The sequence below is a fragment of the Sprattus sprattus genome (assembly GCF_963457725.1).
Source record: "Sprattus sprattus genome assembly, chromosome: 16".
NCBI lineage: Eukaryota > Metazoa > Chordata > Actinopteri > Clupeiformes > Clupeidae > Sprattus > Sprattus sprattus.
In genome coordinates this window covers 25,939,464-25,963,809 of record NC_137914.1, presented here as the reverse complement: position 1 = coordinate 25,963,809, position 24,346 = coordinate 25,939,464, and the positions used below count along the sequence as shown (strand labels likewise).

The following is a 24,346-nucleotide window of genomic DNA, read 5'->3' as shown; positions in this document are numbered from 1 at the left end:
AAGGCCTACATTACCAGAATTCAACATGACTTAAAATAGTTTAAAGTCTGGAACTGGGATGCCCATTCCAATCCTCACATCCTCCTTCTTGAATAAAAGGAATCCCTTTCTGGTATGACTCTGCTACGACACCGATGCGATGAGAGGCGCCTTCCAAAGGTTTAAAGGGGCTTGTCAGTTGTCACACACAAACACCCCCAATGCGCAACACACGAATGAACAGTTTATCAATACCACTGTACCAAAATGTTTTGCTTTATTTGTTTAGAGGAGAACTAATCCAGGATGATAGGGGAATGAACACTACATTTGTGACACCACCTCCAGCTGGATCAACAGATTCAAACAAAAATAATCAATATAGAGGAATAATAATAATCATTATTATAATACATTAATCAATACAACGTGTGGAGTTCTGTGATGAGGACAGACACCCAAACGCCAAGGGTTCATCGTCATGAAAACCACCAGCACTAACTCAACCACCAATAGCAGAAGTGGGAACAACATTTCATTTAAATACGTTTTTATCAAAGCTTTGAATCATCATAAAACACCTCTAAAACCTCAGTTAAACTGATTATGTTTTATATTTATATTTATTTTTTCTTGTTTTTATACTTTTTGCTAAGTTTTTTTCCTTTTTTTTTTTTTGCGCAACAGAGTTGAGGGTGGCTGAATGGTGAAGAGGATGAGGGTCCTTGGCTGGGCTTTGTGATTGTATGTTTGAGTGTCCGAATCGGTTCAGGGACACTGCTAATGTTTTCATTTCATACTGAGAGGCTGAAGTTGAGGGTTGGGGGTGAGCTGCGCACGTGTGTGTGTGTGTGTGTGTGTGTGTGTGTGGGTACGCGACTGGATTTTTCTATGTGTGAGAGGCTCCTAAGTGTGTATCTAACTGTCCGTGTAAAAAGGAGTGTGCCTAAAAAGTGTGCATGTTTGTGTGTGTGAGAGTCCAGGTATCTGTGGTGCTTATGTGTGTGTGTGTGTGTATGGACATATACGCATAAAGAACAGGTGAACAGATCAGGTGAATGAGAGGGAGTGTGTGTGTGTATATGTGTGTGTGTGTGTGTGTGTGTGTGTGTGTGTGTGTGTGTGCGTAAGGCACGACGATCTCAGTCTCTCAAATCCATGCTGGATCCAAACAGTGCCACCAGCTGCTCCTCATAGTGAGAAATGTTCCTCTTCATGATCTCCTTGCAGGGGCCAAGCAACCGCTCAAATGCCTGAATATCCATTACTGCAAAACATACACAAACATGGGTCAGATTTGATATGGTGTTCACTGGCAGAGTGATGACTGAATTGGTTTACTGCTACTGAGTTCTAGTTTCTCTGAGATGAACGCGGTCACGCAGGAAACATACCCAAGCACTTGACTTCTCCCACAGCGTATGCAGAGGCGGCGCGGGGCTTGTTGGTAACCAGTGCCAGCTCCCCAAAGTACTGGCCCCGGCTGCAGCGTGTGATCTCCACCTCAGCGTTGTCCTGCTGGGCTGCCTTCGTCTGAGGAATGGGGTTCGGGGGTTAAGGGGGAGTCATTTTCAAGTTCAAAATCAATCCTTGGAAGACATAAATGCCTGCCTTAGAAGAGATGTTTCCCCAGAGTCTAAAGCTAATTAAATGCAATCAGTGTGTGGCTGAGAAAGAGAGAGACTTACTTTACTCTTCATCATGATCTTCACCTCCCCAGATTCAACAATGTAGAAGCAGTCTGCCTTTTCACCCTGAGGAATGGAGCCGCAGTCATTTTCAACACTATTACAGAGCAGTGATACAGGGGTGCTGTTAGGGTGCATTGACTAAGGCTAAGGTTATAGATTGGACAGAACTCTTTCACCAAAACGCCTCATCCACAAGGGGGCACCAGCTGGCATAGGTAGGCAAGGTATAAGGCATAGGTAGGCTTCATAAAGAGTGGTGTGAATGGAGATTAAATTGTGACCTGCGCCTTCAACTACTTAAACAAGTCATTAATGTGCCAGGACACTCATTCTTCATTTTTGTGGAAGGTAAGTGTGAGATGATGCCCTCTGTGTTTGTGTGTGTGTGAGAGGAGTGTGAAAACACACTAACCTGCTTGATCATTCTCTCGCCATCGTGAAAAGTCCTGGCGCCTAAAACATCCACGATCTTCATGCGCTCAGACAGCTAAGACAGAGGGGCAGAGAAGTGACGCGTTACTTTAGCGATCGGAGGGACAGACAGGCAGAGAGGTGAGGGGGCTCTTTAAGACATCTCTAGACTACGATGACTAGTCACCTCAAGAGACTTCAGCAGTGGCACTGAATCCACAAACACTTCATACATCCTCCTCTTCTTGGCGTTGGCCTTCAAGATGAGCCTGCGGAATGTTGCCCGGTCCTGAGACACATTCGCAGATCATGTAAAGATACGATAGAGGGAAAAGAGATATGAATGAATGCACATACCAGCATAACCAGAAATTCAAGATCCACTGTAATGAACTGCTCATGACCCAGCTGATCATGAGATGGCCACTGTTCTCTCCCTTGTACGTCGCTTTGGACAAAAGCGTCTTCTAAATTACTTAATTTAAATGGCCCCACACATCACACAATTTCCTCACCATGCCCCAGAGAGCGCCCTCCTCTTTGGCGACGATGGTGGCGGCACGGGGGGTGTTGTACATGAGTGCCAGCTCCCCAAAACTGCCCTTGTTGTCATACTGCCCCACACAGCAGCCAGTGCCATCTTTCTGGACCACTATGTCAAAGATGCCCCTGCAGACACAGAGCAGAAGAGGGTTACATTCACACACAGGAAGAGAGAGAGTGGGTGGACCTGCTCCGTAGCGCTTGAAAGGAGAGCAGTGAAACTGGATTGAGGCCATTTCCTGTTAGGCCTCTCATGGACTGCGGAAGAAGGGCAAGAGGGTCTTGTTGGTAATGCAAAGCAACGGAAGAAACACGGTACTCATCTGATAGCTATGCCCTAACAATTATTTTAGCTCACTTTGTCCGACTTTGAATGCCCTTTAACATCTAGTGCTTTACAGTACAGCAGACTTTAGTAAGTGTTCTGATTCACTGAGCTCTTAAAGGGGTGCACATTTTTAGATTACCCAACAGCTTCTTATCCAAACAATATGGCTACTTCTCTCCTGCTTCTCTCGGGTGTGCCAAGATGTCGCAGGTTTGTGATGTCATTTTTTAGCATATGTGGAGAAAAACGGTTATTACGCCCCCATAAATTGATTGAAGGTCATGGAGCCGATAGTACAGTGTTGTGTTTCTTTATACAGTGTTGTGTTTCTTTAGATAATAACCAGTCACATAAAGGGACAAAATGCTTTAGAAATTAAGTTATTTGATGTAAAAAAAAAAAAAAATATGTCATCTGAAATGAATGGAAGCCAATTGAAGGCTAAAGCCAACTCCTATGACTGATACACATTTCAAACTCTCAATTACCCCCCTGGTTAGATGGTGCCAGATGTAACCATGTTATCTGCTAGATCACACGCCAATGTTCCCATTGTGCTCGCTGCTCAAATAGTTTATCACAGGGACAGACACATCTGGGTCACAGACTGAGGGAACTGTGATATGCATGGCTTCTCTGTTCAGTAATCCACTCTGGGGAACAGCATCTGCTCTGTGACTGCCCTTAATGGACAAGTCAATTACACCTAATAGCACTGCAACACAGCAGGCAATGTCCATTCAACCAGCAGGTCTGCTCCATTCACTTTTGTTGGGAACTAAGCAGAGTAAAACAGATGCTCCTTCATCTTGAGCCTCTAACAGACGCACGCACCTTTCTATGACGTAGAAATTGTCACCATCGTCCCCCTGGTCAATGACATGCTCATCGGGCTGCACCCGCAGCTCAAACATGGCATCCAACACTTCTGAGAACTGCTCCTGTTAAGAAAATAGGAATCACAAACAACTAGGAGAGCGTGCGTGTGTGTGTGTGAATGAGTATTGTGTGTATGTACGCTTTTATTGTTAGCGCTGTGTGTAAAAGAGAGAACACTGCGTGCCTGTCTGCTAGTGCGTGTGCGTACCTGCTCAAGTGTTTTGAAGAGCAGGATATCTCTGCAGGCCTCTTGTAGGCGGCAGCGTTGTTCGTCTGTCTTTGGGTGAACCACCCGCGGCTCTGTGTCCTCCTCCTCATCATCAGGGTTAAAGGCTTCCGCACACACTGCAGCCAAAATAGACCGTTACAGACACACACACACACAATCACACAGAGCAATGGTCTCATCACATACAGACACCTACACAGATCTAGCTACAGCCACTGATGCAGAGTAGGCCTGCTTTTGTTTCGAGAAAAATTGAGATAATAGCATTTCCCACTTTCCCACATTCATTTCTGCTGCATCTGCAAATGAGGCAGTGCTTCAATAGTGGTACTGTAATGCAACATGAAAGAGTTTCCCCGCAGAGTTTACACTGTCCCGGCTATTGACTACTTTGCCCGATTGTTTTAACCCACATCTACAAGTCTAGAAGCTATTGCTAGGAATCTTAGTCTACTCTCAGCAGTTTGTGTCAACAACACTCTGTTCAAGATTCATTCAAGAATGAAAGATCTTCCCAATCTCAAACACAACCCATGTCTAAAATTAAACCTTTTTCATTCATCTATTTAACACAAAACCTGTGTGAAGGAGTCAAAGATGAAGAAGAAAGGGTGGACAATTATGGCTATGTCTAACAAGTCATCAATGGCTCAAATACTTCACCACATCACTGGAACTGGCTTAAGACTCTAGCGACCCAGACACACAAAGGTTATTTGTGGTCACATCCCACATCTCCCCAATGGTGCCATGTCCATGAGTTCATGTGTCAGATGGGCTTCATCAGCTGTGTGGAGGCCAGGAGGTCAGGATTTGGAGAGTTAGCTTTAGGCAGTTAGCATCAGATAGGCCTATTCCTGGTTTGAACCACCAGAGGCAATTTGGTGGCCAGAAGATGCTAACTGAAAAGTGAGCATTTTTTCTTATTAAATAAAGGAATTCCTATATTGCTTTTTGTCGCAAATGTTAGATGCTTTTTTTCAATATTAGAACAGACGTTTTCTACTTAGTTTAGTATAGGTCATGAGCCTCCTCACTTGTGAATGTTGACAATATAGTTTACTTTCTTATTTAAGGATGGGGATAAAGGAGACTGGCTGCTGAGATTACAGCAATTACAGCAATAATAAAAACATTTCTTGGTTTTCGAACAGCCTCTTTGTGTTTGAGTTAGCAGAGCATGCAGTGTAAATGATTAAATTGTAAAGAACCTGAATTGTAGACGTAAAAAAGCAGAACTGTTTGTGTGGTATAATAATAGAAAATATTCGACAATAACCTCGAGCTTGGTCGTTGTCATTAGTAATTCATTTCACAACAACAGCCTCTGATCATTAACTAAAAATACACGGGATAAAAACAAACGATTTCTGATTGTATAGTTTATAGTAGTTGTTGATGATGTAATGGCCTTGTAACATCATAATAAAGCGTTGGTAATCTCCACAGCCCCTCGTAGAACCATGCAGGTAGAGGTGAGTCGTACAATCATCAGATTAGAAAGGGCGTGTCTCTCGTGAAGTCGTACGAGGTGAATTGGATAACCATGCAAATGCCTTAACGCTTTTGGCCCTTATACAGGCTACATGGGAAATAACAAAATCACCACCATTAAATGGTGTCACGTTGTGTAATATAGGTCAATAGGTAGGTGGTTAGGGTTAGATCCACTTTAGCTTATTCATGTGAAAGTTAAACATCCTCCTACAATACCACCTTAAAGCAATTATTGTTTTTTTCTTTGCAATTTAAATAAGTCTCGATTTTAAATGCATAACAATTTTGTTTTTCTAATTGCTGCATGTGTAAGACCTCAGCAACAACTCATGCTTCTTGTGGGCCATAAACAAAAGTAGTAGTAGTGGACAGTGTTTCTGTCCTTTAACAGTTCACATGTCGGCATGCTCAGCTGTTAATTGCACTCTACTGGTAGCCTAAGCGGTTTTCTTGTAAGTTGGCTTGATTTAATGAGCTTATCAGATGGATGACGTGCTGCAAACCTTACATATTGGGCATACAAAACATCTTATACTTTAATTACTTATATTTTTGTCCTGCCATTGTGACAAGTACGTCAGCAAACCACGTTTTCTCTGTAAGTTAAAGTTCTGTATCAGGTCAACAATGTTCATTACTAAATGGTTTTGTGTTTGACACTGCAGGCGGTTTTCAAGTAGGGGACATCCACCGATCCGCACAGATGACACTATGTTTGATTGCCTGCAGCCATATGTTATGTGGTGCCTAAATGGCTTTTCATCTAAATGGTGCCTGAAGTGACTAGCCATTGGATGACATTTTTTAAGATGCCAGTAGTCATTTTAGTACTTCCTGGACTGAAGTAGCTAGTATAGCCTTTGCCAATGAAATGAATGGGGGTGGTACCTCCTTACTCTCTTCAGGTCTATATATTACCTCCATGGTGTGGACAGAAGTAAAAGTCTTCAGTAGCTGCCTGTGGCCTCCCAGACTGACCAGAAGAGGGCAGTCATACGAATCATGCACAAGCCATAATCCCCTCACCCACACAGTGCTGCAATGCCAGTGCAGTTTAGGCTTTGGCAAAGTACATTTCTAAAAGAAAATGTTTCTGCGAAAATGTAAATGCAGACCATATGGTAGGGCGTCCCAAAACAAGTTCAATGTTTGGTACCACAATGTCTCAAACACTAGCCTGTCAAACCCTTTCACACACACACACACACACACACACACACACACACAGAGGATATTTAAAACTCTGCAGTAGAGCAGGGAGAAGTCTGTGATGAAACACAGCTTGCCTGGTAAAAATGTCACTGCAGGGCTTCCCTGCCCTCTGCTCTACATCAGGCCTGCAGTAAGCCGCAGGGACAGGGGAAGAGGCCCCAGGAAACTGGACCAGATGACCAGAGGAAGAGGCTGTGGAGAAGGAGCTAAAGAGAGGACTACAAGAAGAGGGGGAGCGGACAGGGAAAGGCAGCTAGTGAGAGGGTCAGGCAACCATATCTAAAACATCTTTAAAAATTTTTACAAAATTCCTATTGCGACAGACACGGTTTCTAAAACTTGCCATATAGCAAACACATGATCAGTTCAACTAATTAATGCAAGGTTTCTGTACAGCGACTATGATGCTGAACATTTGACTCAAATCCTCAATACTTTCGCCAAACCATTTGTTTTGGTGAATAAACCAAAATCAGAAAAAAAATGTGCTGAACACATAGGCCAATTCGGAGGAGACATTCAAGCAAGTGGAAAGCCAACGTCAAAAGTAAGGACTCGGTACACAATTTCTTTTGAATGACTATTCTAAAACCAAATCTCTAAAATTCCTGACTTGGTCATAAGGGGTGTGGCATCTCAGCATTCACTTAGAGTGTTTTCACACCTGCACTCTTCAGTCCGGTCAAATCGGATTCTAGTTAGTTTTCCCCCTCCTAGGTGTGAGTCCTTTGGGCAGGTGTGGGTACAGTAATCGCATTTCCGCGGCGGGGTAAAACAACCCCACCGAGACCCTTAAGAGGAGGTGTCTCCGTCCGGTCCCACACAAACTGGAGCAGTTTGTTTCGTGGTGGGAACATGATCCGACATTAGTAGCAGCGAGTAGCAGTTAGCCGGAAAATGGACAGAGAAAGTGTGAAGGCAGTATTTTCAAGACATTTACTCAGCTTCTGTGGCTGTACTGTCATCTAATGCGCCGTCATCGTCGTAGGGGTTTGGGAGGGGGAAATCTGCTGCGGGATCATATCAATGATATTCTTTGACAGAGGATCCGTAGTCATTGGTGGCGGTCCGCTGCCGGTTTGAGATTGACCGCCGCATCTTTTTTGGCATTAGCCCTGAGGTTTTTCCGATAGGCTTTCAGTTGTGCCCTGTCCCTCGTCTGTTTGATACCGGTAGAGCCATTGAAGCGCTCAGCTAACTGGACCCTGTTCCTCTCCTTCTTCTCTAGTGTAATGCGCTCAGTCCTCATATCCTCAACTTTAACCCCAAACTCCTCCATTAACTTGGTCCGCCACATCTTTTCAAATGTTGAAAAGTTTGACCCTCTTTGACATGCAATAATAGTACTAATCCTGTTTTAACCCTTGTTTAAACTAGTTTAACTAATCCAGGGTTAAAATTAATATGTGCAACACAACTCTGATTAATTATAAACCAGTTTAAACCTGGATTTACTAAACCTAGATTAACTCTAAACCAGGATTAATTTAATCCATGTTGGGGCAACCCAGCCGAAGTGCATTGGGCATTGAGCTGGTAGAGTTTTGCCTGGTATATTGCCCAGATACTTACTAAAGTTAAAAGCAAATGGCAACTCCGCCATTGCTTCTGTTAAATTGCAAAGCAATGTTTCTTACAGAAATACGCACTCGTCCAACACAGGTCCTTCTTACAGTATTACCATCTCACATTTGGTTTAACATGTTGACGGTTAGCATGCCGTTATACATGCTCAATGTTAGCTCCCTTGTTCTACTCAGACGTCTAAAAGGCAGCATGTCTTCTTTGCAAAGTATGAAGCAGTGTAGTATTTTCAAGACGTTTCCAGGAAGTTCTCCTCATCAAATGATTGGTACCAGAGCAAACGAGATCTAGGTGTAAAAACGCTTTAAGGGCGAAAAGTTTGCTGGGGTCAATACAGTTTTCCCGGGAGCGGACCCTGGCACAGGTTCTGAGACCACTTGGAGGAGGCGGTCTGAGTCTGTTGCAATCAAACATATGCACTTTAATTGCAATCACTATATAATGCCAATTCTATGTTAAATGTTAAATCACAAATTGAAATGCAATTTTCTAAAACACTAACAAGAGAACATTCACGTGGCAATTCACACTTGAGGGTATGTGTGTAAGCTCTGCAAACAAAGCTGCCAGTTAATCTTAATACAAAACAATTATATAATTGAGATCGGACTAGCTTAACTGACAAAGTGAGAAAACAGCCCAAATATCATCAGTTTATTCTACTCTGTGTTTTGGTCATCTCAGGTTGAGTGGTGGCGGGTGGAAACCCCAGATTCTCACAGTATTGTGAAACACCATCAGTTTCTACCCGCAAGCTTAACTAAACCACCACTTATGCTTCTGTGACTTAAACGGCACCAACGAATCTTGGTGATTCCATTCTGACTACACTTCAAGAGAAATAAAGACTGAAAACCAGTCAAAAATCAAGTTTCAAAATAGGAGCGTCTTCTGTAAAATGAATGAAGGTAAGGATTTGGGTCACAGTGAGGCCATCAGTTCATCCTGAGTGGTTTTTGTTCACTGATCCCTCATCAGATTAACAGACCTGTTGTTCTGGTCCATAATACTTCAGGTCTCTCACATTACACTGCTGCCCAGATCACTTACCTCTAATTAACAGGCCAACACACACACACTTCTTTCTTGTGGATGACTGCTATGAACTAGGTAGGTCGTGACTGCTATGAACTGCTGACTGGATGACTGCTATGAACTAGGTGACATCACCTCCAACCACGTCTGGAGTGTCCCTCACTTTATGGTCATACAGCCATAAACTACGTAATTTACATGTAAAACCAGTTTAGGAATATGTTGCATTTCATTATGCAAGCACACACTACATTCCATGAATTTAAAGGTCATCGCACACGCACGCACACACACGATATTGTCTAGCTACAGAGATGATATTCAATGCTGAAACTGAAAGCCAATTTTGTTAAAAAATTTGTCTGTATATAGGGATGCACGATATAATCGGCAAGACATCGGTATCGGCAGTTATCGGCTTAAAAACTTAATTATCGGTATCTGCAGATATGAAAAATTTCTGCCGATGTACCTGGCAGATAAGGTGACGTGTAAATTATGCGCACACAAAGCAAATGTTTATGAGCGTCGGCTGTGTGGCAGTATCCTACTTCACAGTATCAGAGGATGATGACAAAATGCCTAATGTCAGAAAACTTTTCAGGAGAAGGAGGAGGAGATGCAGCTTGGCCATAATGTAGGTTGCATGCATAGATGCAGACCACCCGTGTGCCACGCTTTACAACATTACCTGTCGCGCTAATTGACGTTAATAAGGCACGGAGTTAGTTAGACAACACTAGCTTGTTAGCTTGCATGCTACGTGACACCAGAGAAGTTGATGATACCTCATTTCACGGGATGTGAAACGTTATGTCTCAAGCCCACGCTATCTGTACATGGCTCACTTTTGCATTTATGGAATTTATACAGCTAACTTGGCAATAACGTTACATAGCTTAGTCTAGAAATCCTAGAAGGGACGTTACTAAACTGTAAATCAGTTAACCAAGGTTAGCTTGCAAAGTTAGCCAAGCATGCTACGTGACACCAGAGAAGTTGATGATACCTCATTTCACAGGATGTGAAACGTTATGTCACAAGCCAACGCTATCTGTACATGGCTCACTTTTGCATTTATGGAATTTATACAGCTAACTTGGCAATAACATTACATAGATTAGTCTAGAAATCCTAGAATGGACATTGTTAAACTGTAAGTCAGTCAACCAAGGTTAGCTTGCAAAGTTAGCCAAGCATGCTACGTGACACCAGAGAAGTTGATGATGCCTCATTTGACCCGATGTGAAACGTTATGTCACGAGCCCACGCGATCTACATGGCTTACTTTTCCATATGTGGAATTTAAACAGCTAACTTGGCAATAACGTTACATAGATTAGTCTAGAAATCCTAGAAGGGACGTTATTAAACTGTAAGTCAGTTTACCAACGTTAGCTTGCACAAGTAAGCCAAGCTGCATTTCCAGAGTGTAGTTGTTCAAGTTCAAGGAGGTACTGTTCAAGTATGAAAATTGTGACGTGAAAATATAAATAAATCTGCCATATTTGAAACCATTTCAGTTTCATGAGTGAATGTCTATTTCTAAATTGATACACATCAAGTCTGTAATGTCCTGTATTTACAGCAATACCCTAGCATAATAACAGATTAATTCTAGTACAGGAGAGACTTTTCAATAATTAAAAAGCTGAGGTGTATATATATCGGTATCGGCATCGGCCAAAATGAGCTTGTAAATATCGGCATATCGGATATCGGCTAAAATTCAATATCGTGCATCCCTATCTGTATATATTCAAAATCAGTGTGGATTAAACAACCTTATCCTGAATTTAAGAGGACCACTATGCACCATTTAATAACCATAGCAAACTAATTTCAAGGAACACCAGAAATGCTACAGTTCTGTAGGCTAGTGAAAGCCTGAACAGAACTGCTTACAGCTGCCCGTTCCAAACGGTTCCACCCATTCTCTACTCTTATGCTTATGGTGCATATTGTGTGCCATTCTTTTTACCTCTAATGTAAACTAATGCAATCATTGATGGAATGTTCTGCTATTACCAATACTTTAAATGCTGGCTATTCATTTGTATCCACTATCAATCTTGTATGTATCATTTATGTACCTCTTGTATGAATCATGTATATGACACATGTATGCTAATATGTTTTATTCTGATGCATGTATGAATCCCCCCCCCCCCACCACACACACACACACACTTATGAGCTGGGTTCTGCTAATGTTTTTTTTGCTGTTAAAAGGGAGTTTTTCCTTGCCACTGTGGCCTAAGTGGTTGTTCTAGAAGGTTCAGTAAAGCTCTGTAAAGCAGGTTGAGACAGTTTCACTTGTTACTGACACTATATAAATATACTATGAATTGAAACTAGTTTGTGGGCAGGTCATGTAATGTCATGTCAATGTGAAATGAGTGTTTTAGCATGAAGCCTCCTCCAATCATAGACCTAAGACTAAAGCAGTTTGGACTCTACATCAGTGGAGGTTTATAGAGACAAAGACAAGGTTAAACAACTCAGAAGGGCAAAGTGACCACACACATACACAACTACCCCTAATGGGATTCACCACAACACGCGAGCACACAGACACACACATGGTAATTACTGCAACAAACATTACGAGAAAATGACACAGAGAAGAGCAGAGCCTTTATCACAGATCTCCCTCACGCCCACAGATCACGTGATCAGAGTACTGACGTCAAACACTACTCACCCGACACTCTTCGGTTATATCTGCTGGGAGGAGGGGCTGCAAAGAGGGACAGATAGAGAGAGAGAAAGAGACAAATTAATTTCTTAGGGTCATGGTATTGAGGAAAAAAAAAAAAAAAAAAAGTCCAACTGAGCACACACAGAATTTTTTTTTAAATCCACACCACTCTGTTGCTAATGCGTGGGTGTTCTGTCCATTGGGTACAACAAGGTTCACAGCCTGGCTAGCAGGGCTGCACACACACACACACACACACACACACACACACACACACACACACACACACACACACACACACACACACACACACACACTTCTAGACAAAACTACGATGCATTAACATGGCTGTGTCAAAACCGATGCCCTGGGCGCACACCTCTCTTTCCCTCCCTCTCCAGCTCTCCTTCTTGTTCCCTTCTCACTCTATTACTAGGCTGTTAGAATCCATTATGTCCAATGTGTGAGGGCTAGGCGTGCACACACAGACACATGAACGCACATCTCTGACACACCTGTGACCTTCACCTGCAGTTTTATATCTCTGCAGTAGACTTTGACTCTTAGACCTTTACAATACATTGCCAGGTGGCCAACACACAGTGGAGTTATGGTTGGTTATTCATTGTATGGACAATATATGACAACACACAGTTACTCCAATTAGGCAGCAACGGCTGGGAGAATTAAAGAGATCTATATCTGCTTAGCTGATCAAGACATGAATTTAAAAAGATCTAAATACATCCATACATAATGGGCTACAAGAAAATCTAAAATAAATCAAATGAGCATGGAAATGAGAATTGGAAAAGAGGAAATGAAAATCTATAAAATGATGAGTATAAAAAAAGAAAGATGATTTATGATTTCTCGAGAGTCTCAAAGAGCACACATGGTCATATCAAACTCCCATAGCATTCACTGACCTAAGTGTAAAATAAAGTGTTCCAACACATGTCATTTATGTCAGGAATAATTTCACAACTAATTAATTCAACAAACCTATGTAACCAAATGAATACGGTAGCAGCACCACCTTTTCAAAATGTTAACAATTAACACGGTTTACAAACCGATTTACAAATTAATCTATACATCCAAGGCTTACAAAGACAACATTATAGTTACATTAAAATGCTTGCATGGATCTAAAATGGCTAGGAAATTATTTGGTGACCAAAGGTGGCATAAGGGGCTCTTAGTGTGTGTGCCTTTGGAGTGAAGCGCAACACTTCACTCTGCCATCACGTGTGGGGAATATCTGGAGCCTCAAGTTGCCATGACTACAAAATACAAGGGAGAACACCTCATCACCATAACAACATAGCCCCTACAAAAGTGCTCCCCCAACACCCACTCAAGCACTCATGACAGAGGGATGGATAAAATGATTGTGAGGATAGGGGACAAAACAAAAAGAATACATGCGAAAAGAATACATGCGAGATTAAATAAAACCTGACTGGCAAAACAGTTGAGAGATTACATGAAATGACAAGAGACTACATCTGATTCTTCAGGCAATGTTATTTTGCTCCACCACAACCATCTGACCCCTTATTAAAGTGTGTGCCTATGTGTGCCTGCAAAAATATGTTGTTGTGCTTTGCTAGCTCAACAAGTGGCCGACCTTCATACAATCCAGTGTCCAGTGGCAGGGTTCAGGCGCTGCCCTTAGAGCTGTCGAGTGTCTGTTTAGGTGGAGGACTACAAAAGTGTAAGGAGACCCATTGATGTTGCCAAACTGAACATACTGAATAGCTCCCTTTGTAGATTGTGCTGTAAAACTACAACAACAAAAACTGTAGAGAGAAATTGAGAAATGTTATTTGCTAGACAAGCTCCAGACATTGAGTCACGATTATTTGTTCAAGGAAACATTTCATCTAAGGGATGGGTCATATTAGATTTAATAATTGTTGTTTTGATTTAAGATAGTCTGCAGAGACTGAATTTTAGGACAGCTATGTGTGAAAAGGCCTTTTCTTATGACCTATATCTAGGAACGCACAATTGCACTAGCATTCCGATTACGTAAAGTAATCGGCTAAAGAACATTTCTGAACTGATCTTTCTGGACCAACTTAATTTTTCAAACATAATTAATTACTTTTCTGAATTAAAAATTAAGTACCAGAGCTTTATTTGACATTCTTTTCTAATACTGACATCCACACAAAGTGCACCAGCGAATAAGAACTTATTTGACAATGTTTCTCTATCCAAATTGTTTGCGATGTCATGCGAATGCAGCAACATCCTTTGTCTGGTTGGGACACATGGTCAAACAAGGAAATATTAGCACTGAATTTGAAAATGTGTCATGTGCTTAACACCAATATTAAACACGCTGTAGCCTAGCTAACTGTGCTGAAAAAAGCGACCATTCTGCAAGTGTCTTTTACAAATTCATCATTCCAAAAAGTCCACATCTCTGCACTAGGGCTGCAAATAATGTTGATAGTCGACTACTTGGATTATGAATCGCAACATTACTTAACAGCTCTTAAGCTTAATTGTTTTTTATTAGCTTTTAAATGTAGCTTGAGGTCATTTAGGGCATATGGTATCCAAAAATGAGGAAAATAAAGATGAGAACTCAAAAATATGTCTTTTAATGAGGTCAAGAGACTCTTTCAGTGATGGAAGTTGCTTCCCGGGTAGTACAAGTCTGATTCCTTTGAAGAAAGCCATACATGGTAGTATTACGTGATCCAACAAGCCAATAACTCGCTCCAATTCATTTGAATACAACCCACATGGGGCTTGAACATATAGAAACCGGTTGTGAATCTTTTGCAATTTATTTGTTTCTTTCAAAAGTTTCAAATTCTCCAGTGTTCTCTAAACTTGTGCCTTCCACCTCCAGCCATAAACGATGCCATGACAACGATTCATCGTTTAAGCAGCACATTTCTAAATAGCAAATCGCAACCCTAACCCTAGGATTTACATTGTAAAGTTAGGGCACATTTGGAAAGTGAAGTTGTTATTTAACAGGTAATTATATTCTAAACTGTATGCAATGTCATTTACAATTCTTAACTTTGGCTTTTAAAATTAACATTAGCTATGCTAGTAGGGATGGGCATAATTAATCGACGATCGATTAATTTATCATTAAGAATTTCGTCGGTGACATTATTTTTTCATCGATAAAACGAATGCATGTTCTATTGCGTAGTATGAGTAGGGCCAATAGTTTTCCGCGAAAACGGAAAACGGACGGAATACGCGGAATGGACCATCTGAAACGGAATGGACCACTGAAAACGGAATTGCAACTTTTCAAACGGAAACATAATTTTGTGCATCAAAATCGCCCAAAACCCCCTGTATTTTACCCTGTAAGACTGAATTTCTTTCAAATAAACACAACAACGATCGCAACAATGAACAAACATTAATTAAAGAACAAAAGCGGTCAGAAAATGTCACGTCTGGCTGAACTCTGCTCCGGCCACGCCCCCCTTTTCAACGGTAGTCACGTTCATTTGCTCATCTTCCCAATCGCATTAAAAACTAAAAATGTTAAGTCTTCTGTTGTGTTGATGGCTGGCAAACAACAATCTAAGAAGGGCACGTATTATTCACTGAGTTACCAAGCAGTCTAATTTATGGGGACTAATTAGCACTGCACTGAATTACATTACCATGAGTTATTGCTACACAATAACAATTACACAACTAATATTACTAGATACATATAATAGTGGACATTACACTAGGCAACATGGATCTCATTCATATCTCATCCAGTCGAAATCTTAACAGGATTGAACCCATCTTTATTACAGCGTATCAACATAAGAACAGAACATAGCTAAATCTCCGCTTAGCATCATGCTAATCACTACTAATAGCATGAGCAGGTAGCCCAAAATTTGGTATTTAATACACGATCTATTACAGAAGCAACTTCATGAAAACCCTTACTTTCATTAAGTATGCACATAATGCCTCACATACAGGTCGAACAATGATGATCTAAGCATTGGAAATGTATAAGGCACAGTATGGTCAACTACTTAGCGACAAACTGAACTCGACAGTATCTTAACTGTGGGTGCTGTACGCACGCAAACAGCGTTGCTAGGCAACATCACTATCAACAGAGTTTTTCATACAGTTAACGTGCAGAAAGGCATTATACGGCTGTTTTTATTTTTTTGACGCGGAATCACGGAATTACCAAAAACGTGACACGGAATTTGCTTTTTTTTGACGCGGAAAACTATTGGCCCTATATGAGTCTTAAAGGAATGCAATGGATTTCGCAATGTGGCAGCAATTCAAATTGTTACCAAACAAGGGCAATGTTTGAAAAAACGCCACAGGCCTACTCAGTTTCTGCGAGTTTCCGTGTCTTTCAAAAGTAAACATGAAGAGGTCACAGCGAAGTGTAGCGTGGGACCATTTTGATTTTTAAAAATGACTTAGTTCATTGACAACACTGCGAAGCTGTGTATAAGTACAACTTGGCCACAACTTTAATGATGTACCACTTGAACAATGCACATCCCTGGTTAGTGACAGTACGCAACTAAGTATTCAACGTTTGGAACCAACCATATCAGCACTGTTGGAAATAGCTTGCCATCCTACTAGCCTCCATCACTTAGCTTACCGTGGCTAAATTAGCATCCCTACCTAGCCTAGGTTTGCTGGCAAACTTGGCTTGAAGGATTCCAAAAGGTAGCCAAGCTAGCTAACTGGTTGTTTTGAAAACATGTGCTTTAACAGTTAGTTACTAGTTTGCAATACCTTCCAGGGTTATTGTTTCTGGTTACAAAACCAGGGAATGATGTAGCTTGAAATTGGCACCGGTCTGTTTGTCAAGAATCATCTTAAAAGTTGTCGCTTACTATCAGCTGTTATTCTAAGCTCCTGGACTTGTAGGCTTAGGGCTTAACTATTAATATTTTCTTTACCGGTGAATTGAATGGCTTGTCGATAATACTGTTACTGGTTGTTTTAATGGAGCTTTGTTAATTAGCCTAATTCATTGTTAGGTAGGCTAAACACTATCTCAGCCTCTTTCTCGAGAGAAAAAAAAAACGAGTAAGTTGTGTCTATGAGCACCGGCTTCTAACTGTCGGCACCGCTGCTTAAGAGAACAGCAGCGCATATTTTCAAGTGTAACCATTCCGGTTTAACTGCCACCGCTCATAACTGATGTGCTCCAATGCCAGGCAAGGTCACATTAAGAATTTAGAGTGAAATGCTGCCATACTTTGAGGTCTTTGGTCGTGTTGGTTACTTTGACACCCTTATCTTGGGGTGCCTGTTGTAAATGTAATGAAGCTCATTTGAATATTCTAACAAACCTGCACTTTCAGAGCAACCCTACTGATTATATATTAAAATATACATTGCTAGCCAGTTGTTAAATCCATGGATATTTTACCTACTGATAGTTAGCACTACAATATTGAGCTAAATACAACAGATTGAATTTGAACAATAACAATGGAAAACGGAGCAGAGGGTTGTGGTAATTATGGAATTTCAGACAATAATCCCAAACAGGCTATTCTGGGAACAACTGTTTTTACAGTGCTCCAAACAGAAGACGGTGTGTTCACATTTCAATGGCCCTACGATAATATTCCGTGGAGGGAGGTGGCTTGTGATTTTTTTTATGAATTTAGAGTTACTGTTAATAATGTTTAACATATGAAACATATCTGTATAACAGCGTTGAGGTGCCGTTAATAACTTGAAAAAACAGACATATAAGCTAAAAGCTTTGATGCAACCACACATAATTTCAAGGAATGTTAGTCCAACTTGGTAGCGCAGGTCATAACTTGGGATGAGAATGAATACATGCCACACAAAACATCAGATTGATCTAGATGTAATTTCTTGATATCTGACGGGAAATATAAAAAAAAAAAATTTGACCGAACATGTCCACAAATTTGTACAAGACCCAAGCCATGCGGCAGCGGCAGTATCATGTCAGTCCTTGTCTCAACACTGACAGCATTGGCTCTTATCTGCACACACAGGGGCAAATGTGTGAAGGGCGTGAGGACGAGGATGCATGGTGACTCCCCAGCCTTACTGATACGAAACACATGGAGGAGAGGAGCCGGGCCCATGTCATTCATCTAAAGCAAGCTTGTTTTTGTGCTTGTGCTTAACATACAACACACACAAATGTTTCGTTGCACTCACACTAGCAGCATTGGGGAACTGTACGTCACCATATGCATGTCCCACACACACAAAATTATATGTCACAGAAGTGTGCTAGAATGCTGCTGGTCATGTGCCCGACTTACAGCCTTTAACAAGGGCAGCTGGAGTCTCTGAGGCTTTGCCTAAAACAGTAACTGAAGGACAGGACCCATATTCACAGGGCTGATTTGGGATCTACAGCACTGCTTTATGAATGAAGCTAAGGATGTAAATGGTGCCACTACTGAGGGAAGGCTGAAGTCCATCGTGTCACAAGTTATACAATCAGAAGATAAAGTCCGGCTTCGTCAAGTGACTAGGGTTCAGGAATGCACCACTTTACAGGACACACAAACAGTAAATCCACATCTGCAGAACGGTTCAGGTCACATGAAACATTACTGGCTCAGTTCATTGATAGATTTTACTCTCCCCTCTGCTCTTCTCTTCTCTTCTATCTATTACAATATTGTATGATCTTGCCTTTTCCCTCCAAAACACACTGGATTTCTCTCTGCCCCCTTATACATCACTCTGAATGCCCTCACTCAGGGTTTCCTTCCCTCCCCCTCTGGCGCTCTCCTTCTTTGTCAGACGCAAGTCCATAAAAGGCAGTGGCCCTGTCCTTCTGTAAGCTGTTGCAGTTAACCCTCTGCAGTCTGATTACGCAAAGAACACTCAACCTTCTGCCATTCACATTCTGCATGTATGGGTATGTGTGTTCAAATATCTAGGGGACCTGAAATTCATAGGAATCACAAATGTTAAGATCCCAAAAGGTCTTCTTTACAATAAGCCTTTTTTTTGTATTACATACCCTGAGAATGCTAGTGGGAGAGTGCATCTTACTTACTGCTACAATCAACCCAACCGCTACAGCTTTGACCCCAAATTGCCCAGCTCGCATACGTTGGGGCTTCTGTAATATGTGTGAGATATGTGGAAGAAATTCGAGGTTGAGTGAGTGTGAATGAGATAGAGAGTATAAACTAAATGTTAAACATACACACATCTATACGGTCTGCTGTTCAGGTCATGGCTATCTGCTGGGCTGTGAAGAATCAAGGTTGGCCCTGTCAGCCTAATCTGTTTTGACGAGTGGAGGCTGGCTGCTGAGTCTGAACACTGTGGCAATGAAGGTCAGAGACTAGCCAGTCAAAGCTCAAACAGCATGGCCATTCAGCACCACCATGCTCCTAAACCCCACAATCCAGCATTCGGAAACTTTGCTGTTCTCAGATCATCTTGTGCAGCCGAGTGCCATCACTTCACATATTCACCTACTCACAAACATACCCACACACACATAAGGGTATGCTGGTCCCCTGACGTTGCCCTCCTGTTGTACCCGTGACCTCCGCCCATAAGCCAACTGCACTAATCGGCTTGGGGGAGAGTACGTCACACAGAAACAAAGTCACACACGCACAGAGGGATATGACCAGGCTACTGCTGACATTTCAACAGAACACAAATAATTGCTGTAGTGCTGGGATCGAGAGGGAGATGAGATTGTTTCTGTGACCGAAAAGGCTGTGAGGGAGAAGACAAGATCTTATGAGCCATACAAACTGCCCAGTCCCCCTCCCACCCATACACTGAAGAGTTCTTACTTAGTTAATTAGGGCTCAATAAACCCTCCTGACCTCTTTCTACCCTGAATAGGGCTAGGCGGTTCATGAGACAGTGAGTGAGGGATATTCCTCATCTGCTTCCCCATTCTCTACAGGTGTAGATAAGCAGGGAATGGGGAAGTGCTGACGTTCAGATTAATATCAATGCAGAGTGTACCCACCTGTCAGAAATAATTTAACACTAGGCTTCACCAACTTTAACCAAGCCTTAAAAAAAGAATCTTACTGGAGCTTGTCACCTGACATTTTCAGATGACAATTTGCAATAGATTTAATAGCCTATGTTCTACCGTGTTTAGTACTTTAGCATTGTTTTAGCATTCAACAGCTTTTGAAGTTTTGTGATTAGGCCATTTCTTAAAAATATGTTGGTTTAGGTTAGGAAGTCATTAATTTTTTTACTCAAGGATCACCCCCCAGTAAAATGTTGCATACAGAACCTATTAGAAGATTATAGTCGTCATTTAGGTCTTATAGTAGGTCATTTTTGCTAGTACTAAGAAATGGATGTCGTGACGTCTGTAAAATTCCTGCCTGCTTGGTTGCAACACAAAGCTGTAGTCAGTTAGGTCAGGCACATTTATTGAGTCGGTCAGGTTCTGGAAAACAAATAATCTTAAGGATGGCATTAAAGCCTTTCTGTAGCACTGTTTGGAGAACTCAGAACTAACTGTTACTATATATATAAATAAATAAGCGTTAGACCACTCTCTCCAACTCACAGGGAACATGCAAACAGTAGGCTACAGGTTAATTCATTCAGGGTTTGAATGATCTTTAAAAAACTCCATGACTACTACAACCATTTTATTTTGGATAGTCTAACCTTCCACTAAAATTGTCCAACCAAAGACCACACTATTATAGAACCGGTGGGTGTCATCTGACAGAATTGGTTTCTCATACAGTTACCAAGGAAGAATCCCTGATGCGCACACATTATGGCAGCAATCCCTATAATCATTATAAATCTGAACCTTTATTCCCTGCAATTCCTATGACAACCAAACCAACGCACACAGTGGTGGAATAAACAGGTGGTTCATGTGTGGAGCCTCTCATCTGGCCACTGGTATAAACACAGAGGCATCATGGCCACATGCTTGTACTGTTGAGCCACTGCTTGTTCACACTGCCCAGTTAAAACAAAGCCCTGCATGCCTGAAAGCAGACTGTAAACACTAGTCTTCTGCAAGCTATAACAACCCCCCACAACTCACTCACACATACACAACTACAAGAATCCAGGGCCCCAAAACAGTATAGAAACTATGCAAGTGTGTGTTTGGGGGAGGGGTGGGAGTTCGAACTGTTTATCTTCCTCCTTTCCCTTCATCTGTTCATCTATTAAATCTTCAACATCACACCACACAATACATATCAACCTACCCATAGCTTGTCAATATAGGCAGGCCTACTGGCCACAAATACAGCAGATATTCAAAGGCTAGCTAGCTTAACAAGATACACTTAATGAATTAATGTACAATGAAACCTGCACTATAAAGTAACTTAAATATATGTACTCATCTCACCCTCACAGGGGCAACAATTTTAATAATTTTGGAAGTAGATAATTAGCAGGCCTTAAGGAAGGCAAGGACTATCAGTTTCCATGACAACAATTCCGTTTCTCTCAATGAAGATGTGGTGATTACTTGCAGAAGCCCTCCACCATAATGTTCATTAGGTGGCAACACAGACAGGCATCTGATCGTTGTGAGTTTTAGTAGCATCAGCCCAAATATTCTGAATGACAGACTAGCCGCCATTCATGTAACTGGCAACTGCATAACATGGGAACAACGATGAGCTAAAAGGAGGACTTCACACCACACTCGCGAATGGTTCAATAGTAACGCGGGTTTACTAGGAGAGTCTGTACAGCTGTATGCCACCGTTGTGGACTGAGATTTTATGCATACGCCAAGAAAAATTGCATATCCGACTATGCATCATCACTCTCAACAGTGGCCGGCGCATGGGAAATCTCATCCAGGATTCCCAAGACAGCGTTGGCAACCAAGTCAAATTTGTAGCTCTATCGCATTAGATCACTCTCCTAACATCGGCTTATAACTACTCCTTGTATAACGGCACAACCATCCAACATCAAGCAGAACATCTGTATGTTTTAGGATAATGACAGTATGACAACTGGCATCAAATCCAAAAGCAACACTATACTTTTTGCCAATTTAGTAAGTCAAACGTTGTTAATACTTTCACGGGCAGGTTCAGGTGATTTGACTTTAAATCTGGAGTAGCTCTGAAAGTATCTGGGAGAAGGGACCTCAGTTTTCCACTAAACTGCTATAGCAAAATGAACTGTCAAACTCATTAGCGAGGGACGCCGAGGTTTGGTACTTACGCTCGAAGTCAGAGTCGTCGTCCTCGTCCTCCTCGTCGTCCCCGTTGGACTCTGTTTGCATCGGCTCGCCATCAAACATTACTCCCTTCCCACCTGATTTGGCAGGAATACCGGAGCCAGTCCCATCTTGACTCCTTGTTTCCCGCAAACGAGTAAAATACTGCACGGCAAATTCTACCAGGTCCGCAGGTCGCTGGCGGAGAACCTCCACGGTGTAGCCCTGTAGCAACTCCGTCAGGCCGGCTGGAATTTCGATACTCATTTCTGTACTTTGACTGTGTTACCTATAAAGTGATGTTTTTTTACTTGACGTGTGTTTGGTTTCTCGTAGAAAAATGTAATGACAACCAGTTATTACTTCTGTGTTAGTCCATGTGGTTGGTTTATTATCCAGCAGTAATGAGATACCTAGCTAGGCTTAGATTTGCAGACACTAGCTAGCAACTTGAGCTAGCGAGCGGTGGAAATACTTCGCAGTCTGAACCAACTCGAACTTTACCTAGCCAATCGAGATACTATAGATCAAGCAAAACTGATACAACATTAACTCCTCGAATATGTTGCAAGTTCACACAAAGGCGAATGCGTGGATGAGTACCAGTCAGCGCAAAATGTATGAATAAATTAATTGTTTGCGGTGGTTGGATAGCTGTTTCAATGTGTCGAAGTTGCCTAGCTAATTTAGTAGCTGCTGTGAAGTTAGCTGGCGAAAGTTACACTGGCATAACACAATCCAAATATCACCAAGCTAGCTGAATGTGTTCGATAACGTAGCTGGCAAACTACCCAGCTGCATGCAAAAGAACTTATTGTACAGCAGGGACCTGTCAAATGACAGAGGCTATTTAGCGTGGTAGGCGAGACACTGGCAAAATACAGAAGCTACAGTGGGACTTGGGCCGCGGATTAACGTTACTCAGGGAGATATGAAGACAACAGCGTTTGTTGGGTCAAATCTTAACCTTCACATGCTAGCGTTAGCATAACTTTGTTACATTCAATTGAGTAGCTAGCTAGCTCTTGTTAGCGAAACGCATCAGGTAGCTAGCTAGCTACGTCCATGAGTACCGTGAGATACAATGAAGATTCTTAGCCAACTGACAAAATCTTGATGACTAGCCTTGACAATCAACCTAAATTCCGTTTACCGTTACCCGTATAACTAAACTAGTAAAACAATCAAACAGAAAGCTAGTCAAAAATACTGTCGATATCCCCACTTAAACGCCACCGAGTGGTCAGTTTGCTTCCAAATAGTTACCTAGCTACAGTTTACTAGTTATCTAGCTAATTCCAGAACTATAGGCAGTTAATTACATTCGAGAGACGTGCAGGCGCACAGTCCCTTGCCTACCACTCTGTAGCCTAATAGCAAATGAGATCCACTTTCCGTCTTCCTTCCTATCTCACTCGTTTCGTTTGCCAATGCGGCGAGCACAGCTGGAGCCAAATACTGTTGACGCACGTGCTAATAATCGAAATACAGCTGCCAAAAAGTTCAGATTATGTTGTGTTCCCCACAAATGTAAAATTAAGCAGCCCGCTAAACCACCAGCTACGATAAGGAGCTGACAGGATATGGGCTAAGATAGTTGGCTAACTAGCTAGCTAGCTTAGTTCACAGCAGCCTGTCAGATACATGAGGGGTGGGACAACAGTGACAGATAGGTACCGTTAGCTAACGTTATCGTTTAGCTCCCCGTTGGCTTACTTGTTCGTTCTCACTTAGCTTAGTAGCTAAATGACAGTCTCCATTAAAATGAACTGAAAATGGACAAAAGTCACTTCCTTGGTTTATAACCAGTGAGCAATGTAAACTACCAAGCTAGCTACTACGCTAGCTGTCGGTCAAAACCTGAGCGAAAACAATCAACCCGTACCGGGTGAAACGCAAGCTTCTGCTGAGGAAACGCCGGAAAAAAATCTGTCGGATTTGGACTGGTCCGGTTTCAGATCTGACGTCCCATGCAGCCTTTCTGAATTAAACAAAATAGCCGTGTTAGACTTGTTAAATTCTTGGTACTTCAACGTTAGTCCGTTCCTGCCTCCGTACGAGGCACCCC

At 41.9% G+C, this 24,346-nt stretch overlaps 1 protein-coding gene across 1 annotated transcript; it reads right to left on the bottom strand.

The window, feature by feature from the left end:
* Nucleotides 1-234: 234 nt before the first annotated feature.
* Nucleotides 235-24,346, bottom strand: prkar2aa (protein kinase, cAMP-dependent, regulatory, type II, alpha A). The gene is made up of 10 exons (XM_080853378.1): nt 22,284-24,346; nt 12,093-12,128; nt 4,040-4,176; nt 3,787-3,893; nt 2,597-2,750; nt 2,269-2,370; nt 2,083-2,157; nt 1,668-1,733; nt 1,374-1,512; nt 235-1,246 (listed from the first exon to the last, which is right to left on the bottom strand). Exons 1-10 carry the CDS (start codon nt 22,543-22,545, stop codon nt 1,122-1,124), a joined length of 1,203 nt encoding a protein of 400 aa, XP_080709504.1. The 5' UTR covers nt 22,546-24,346; the 3' UTR covers nt 235-1,121.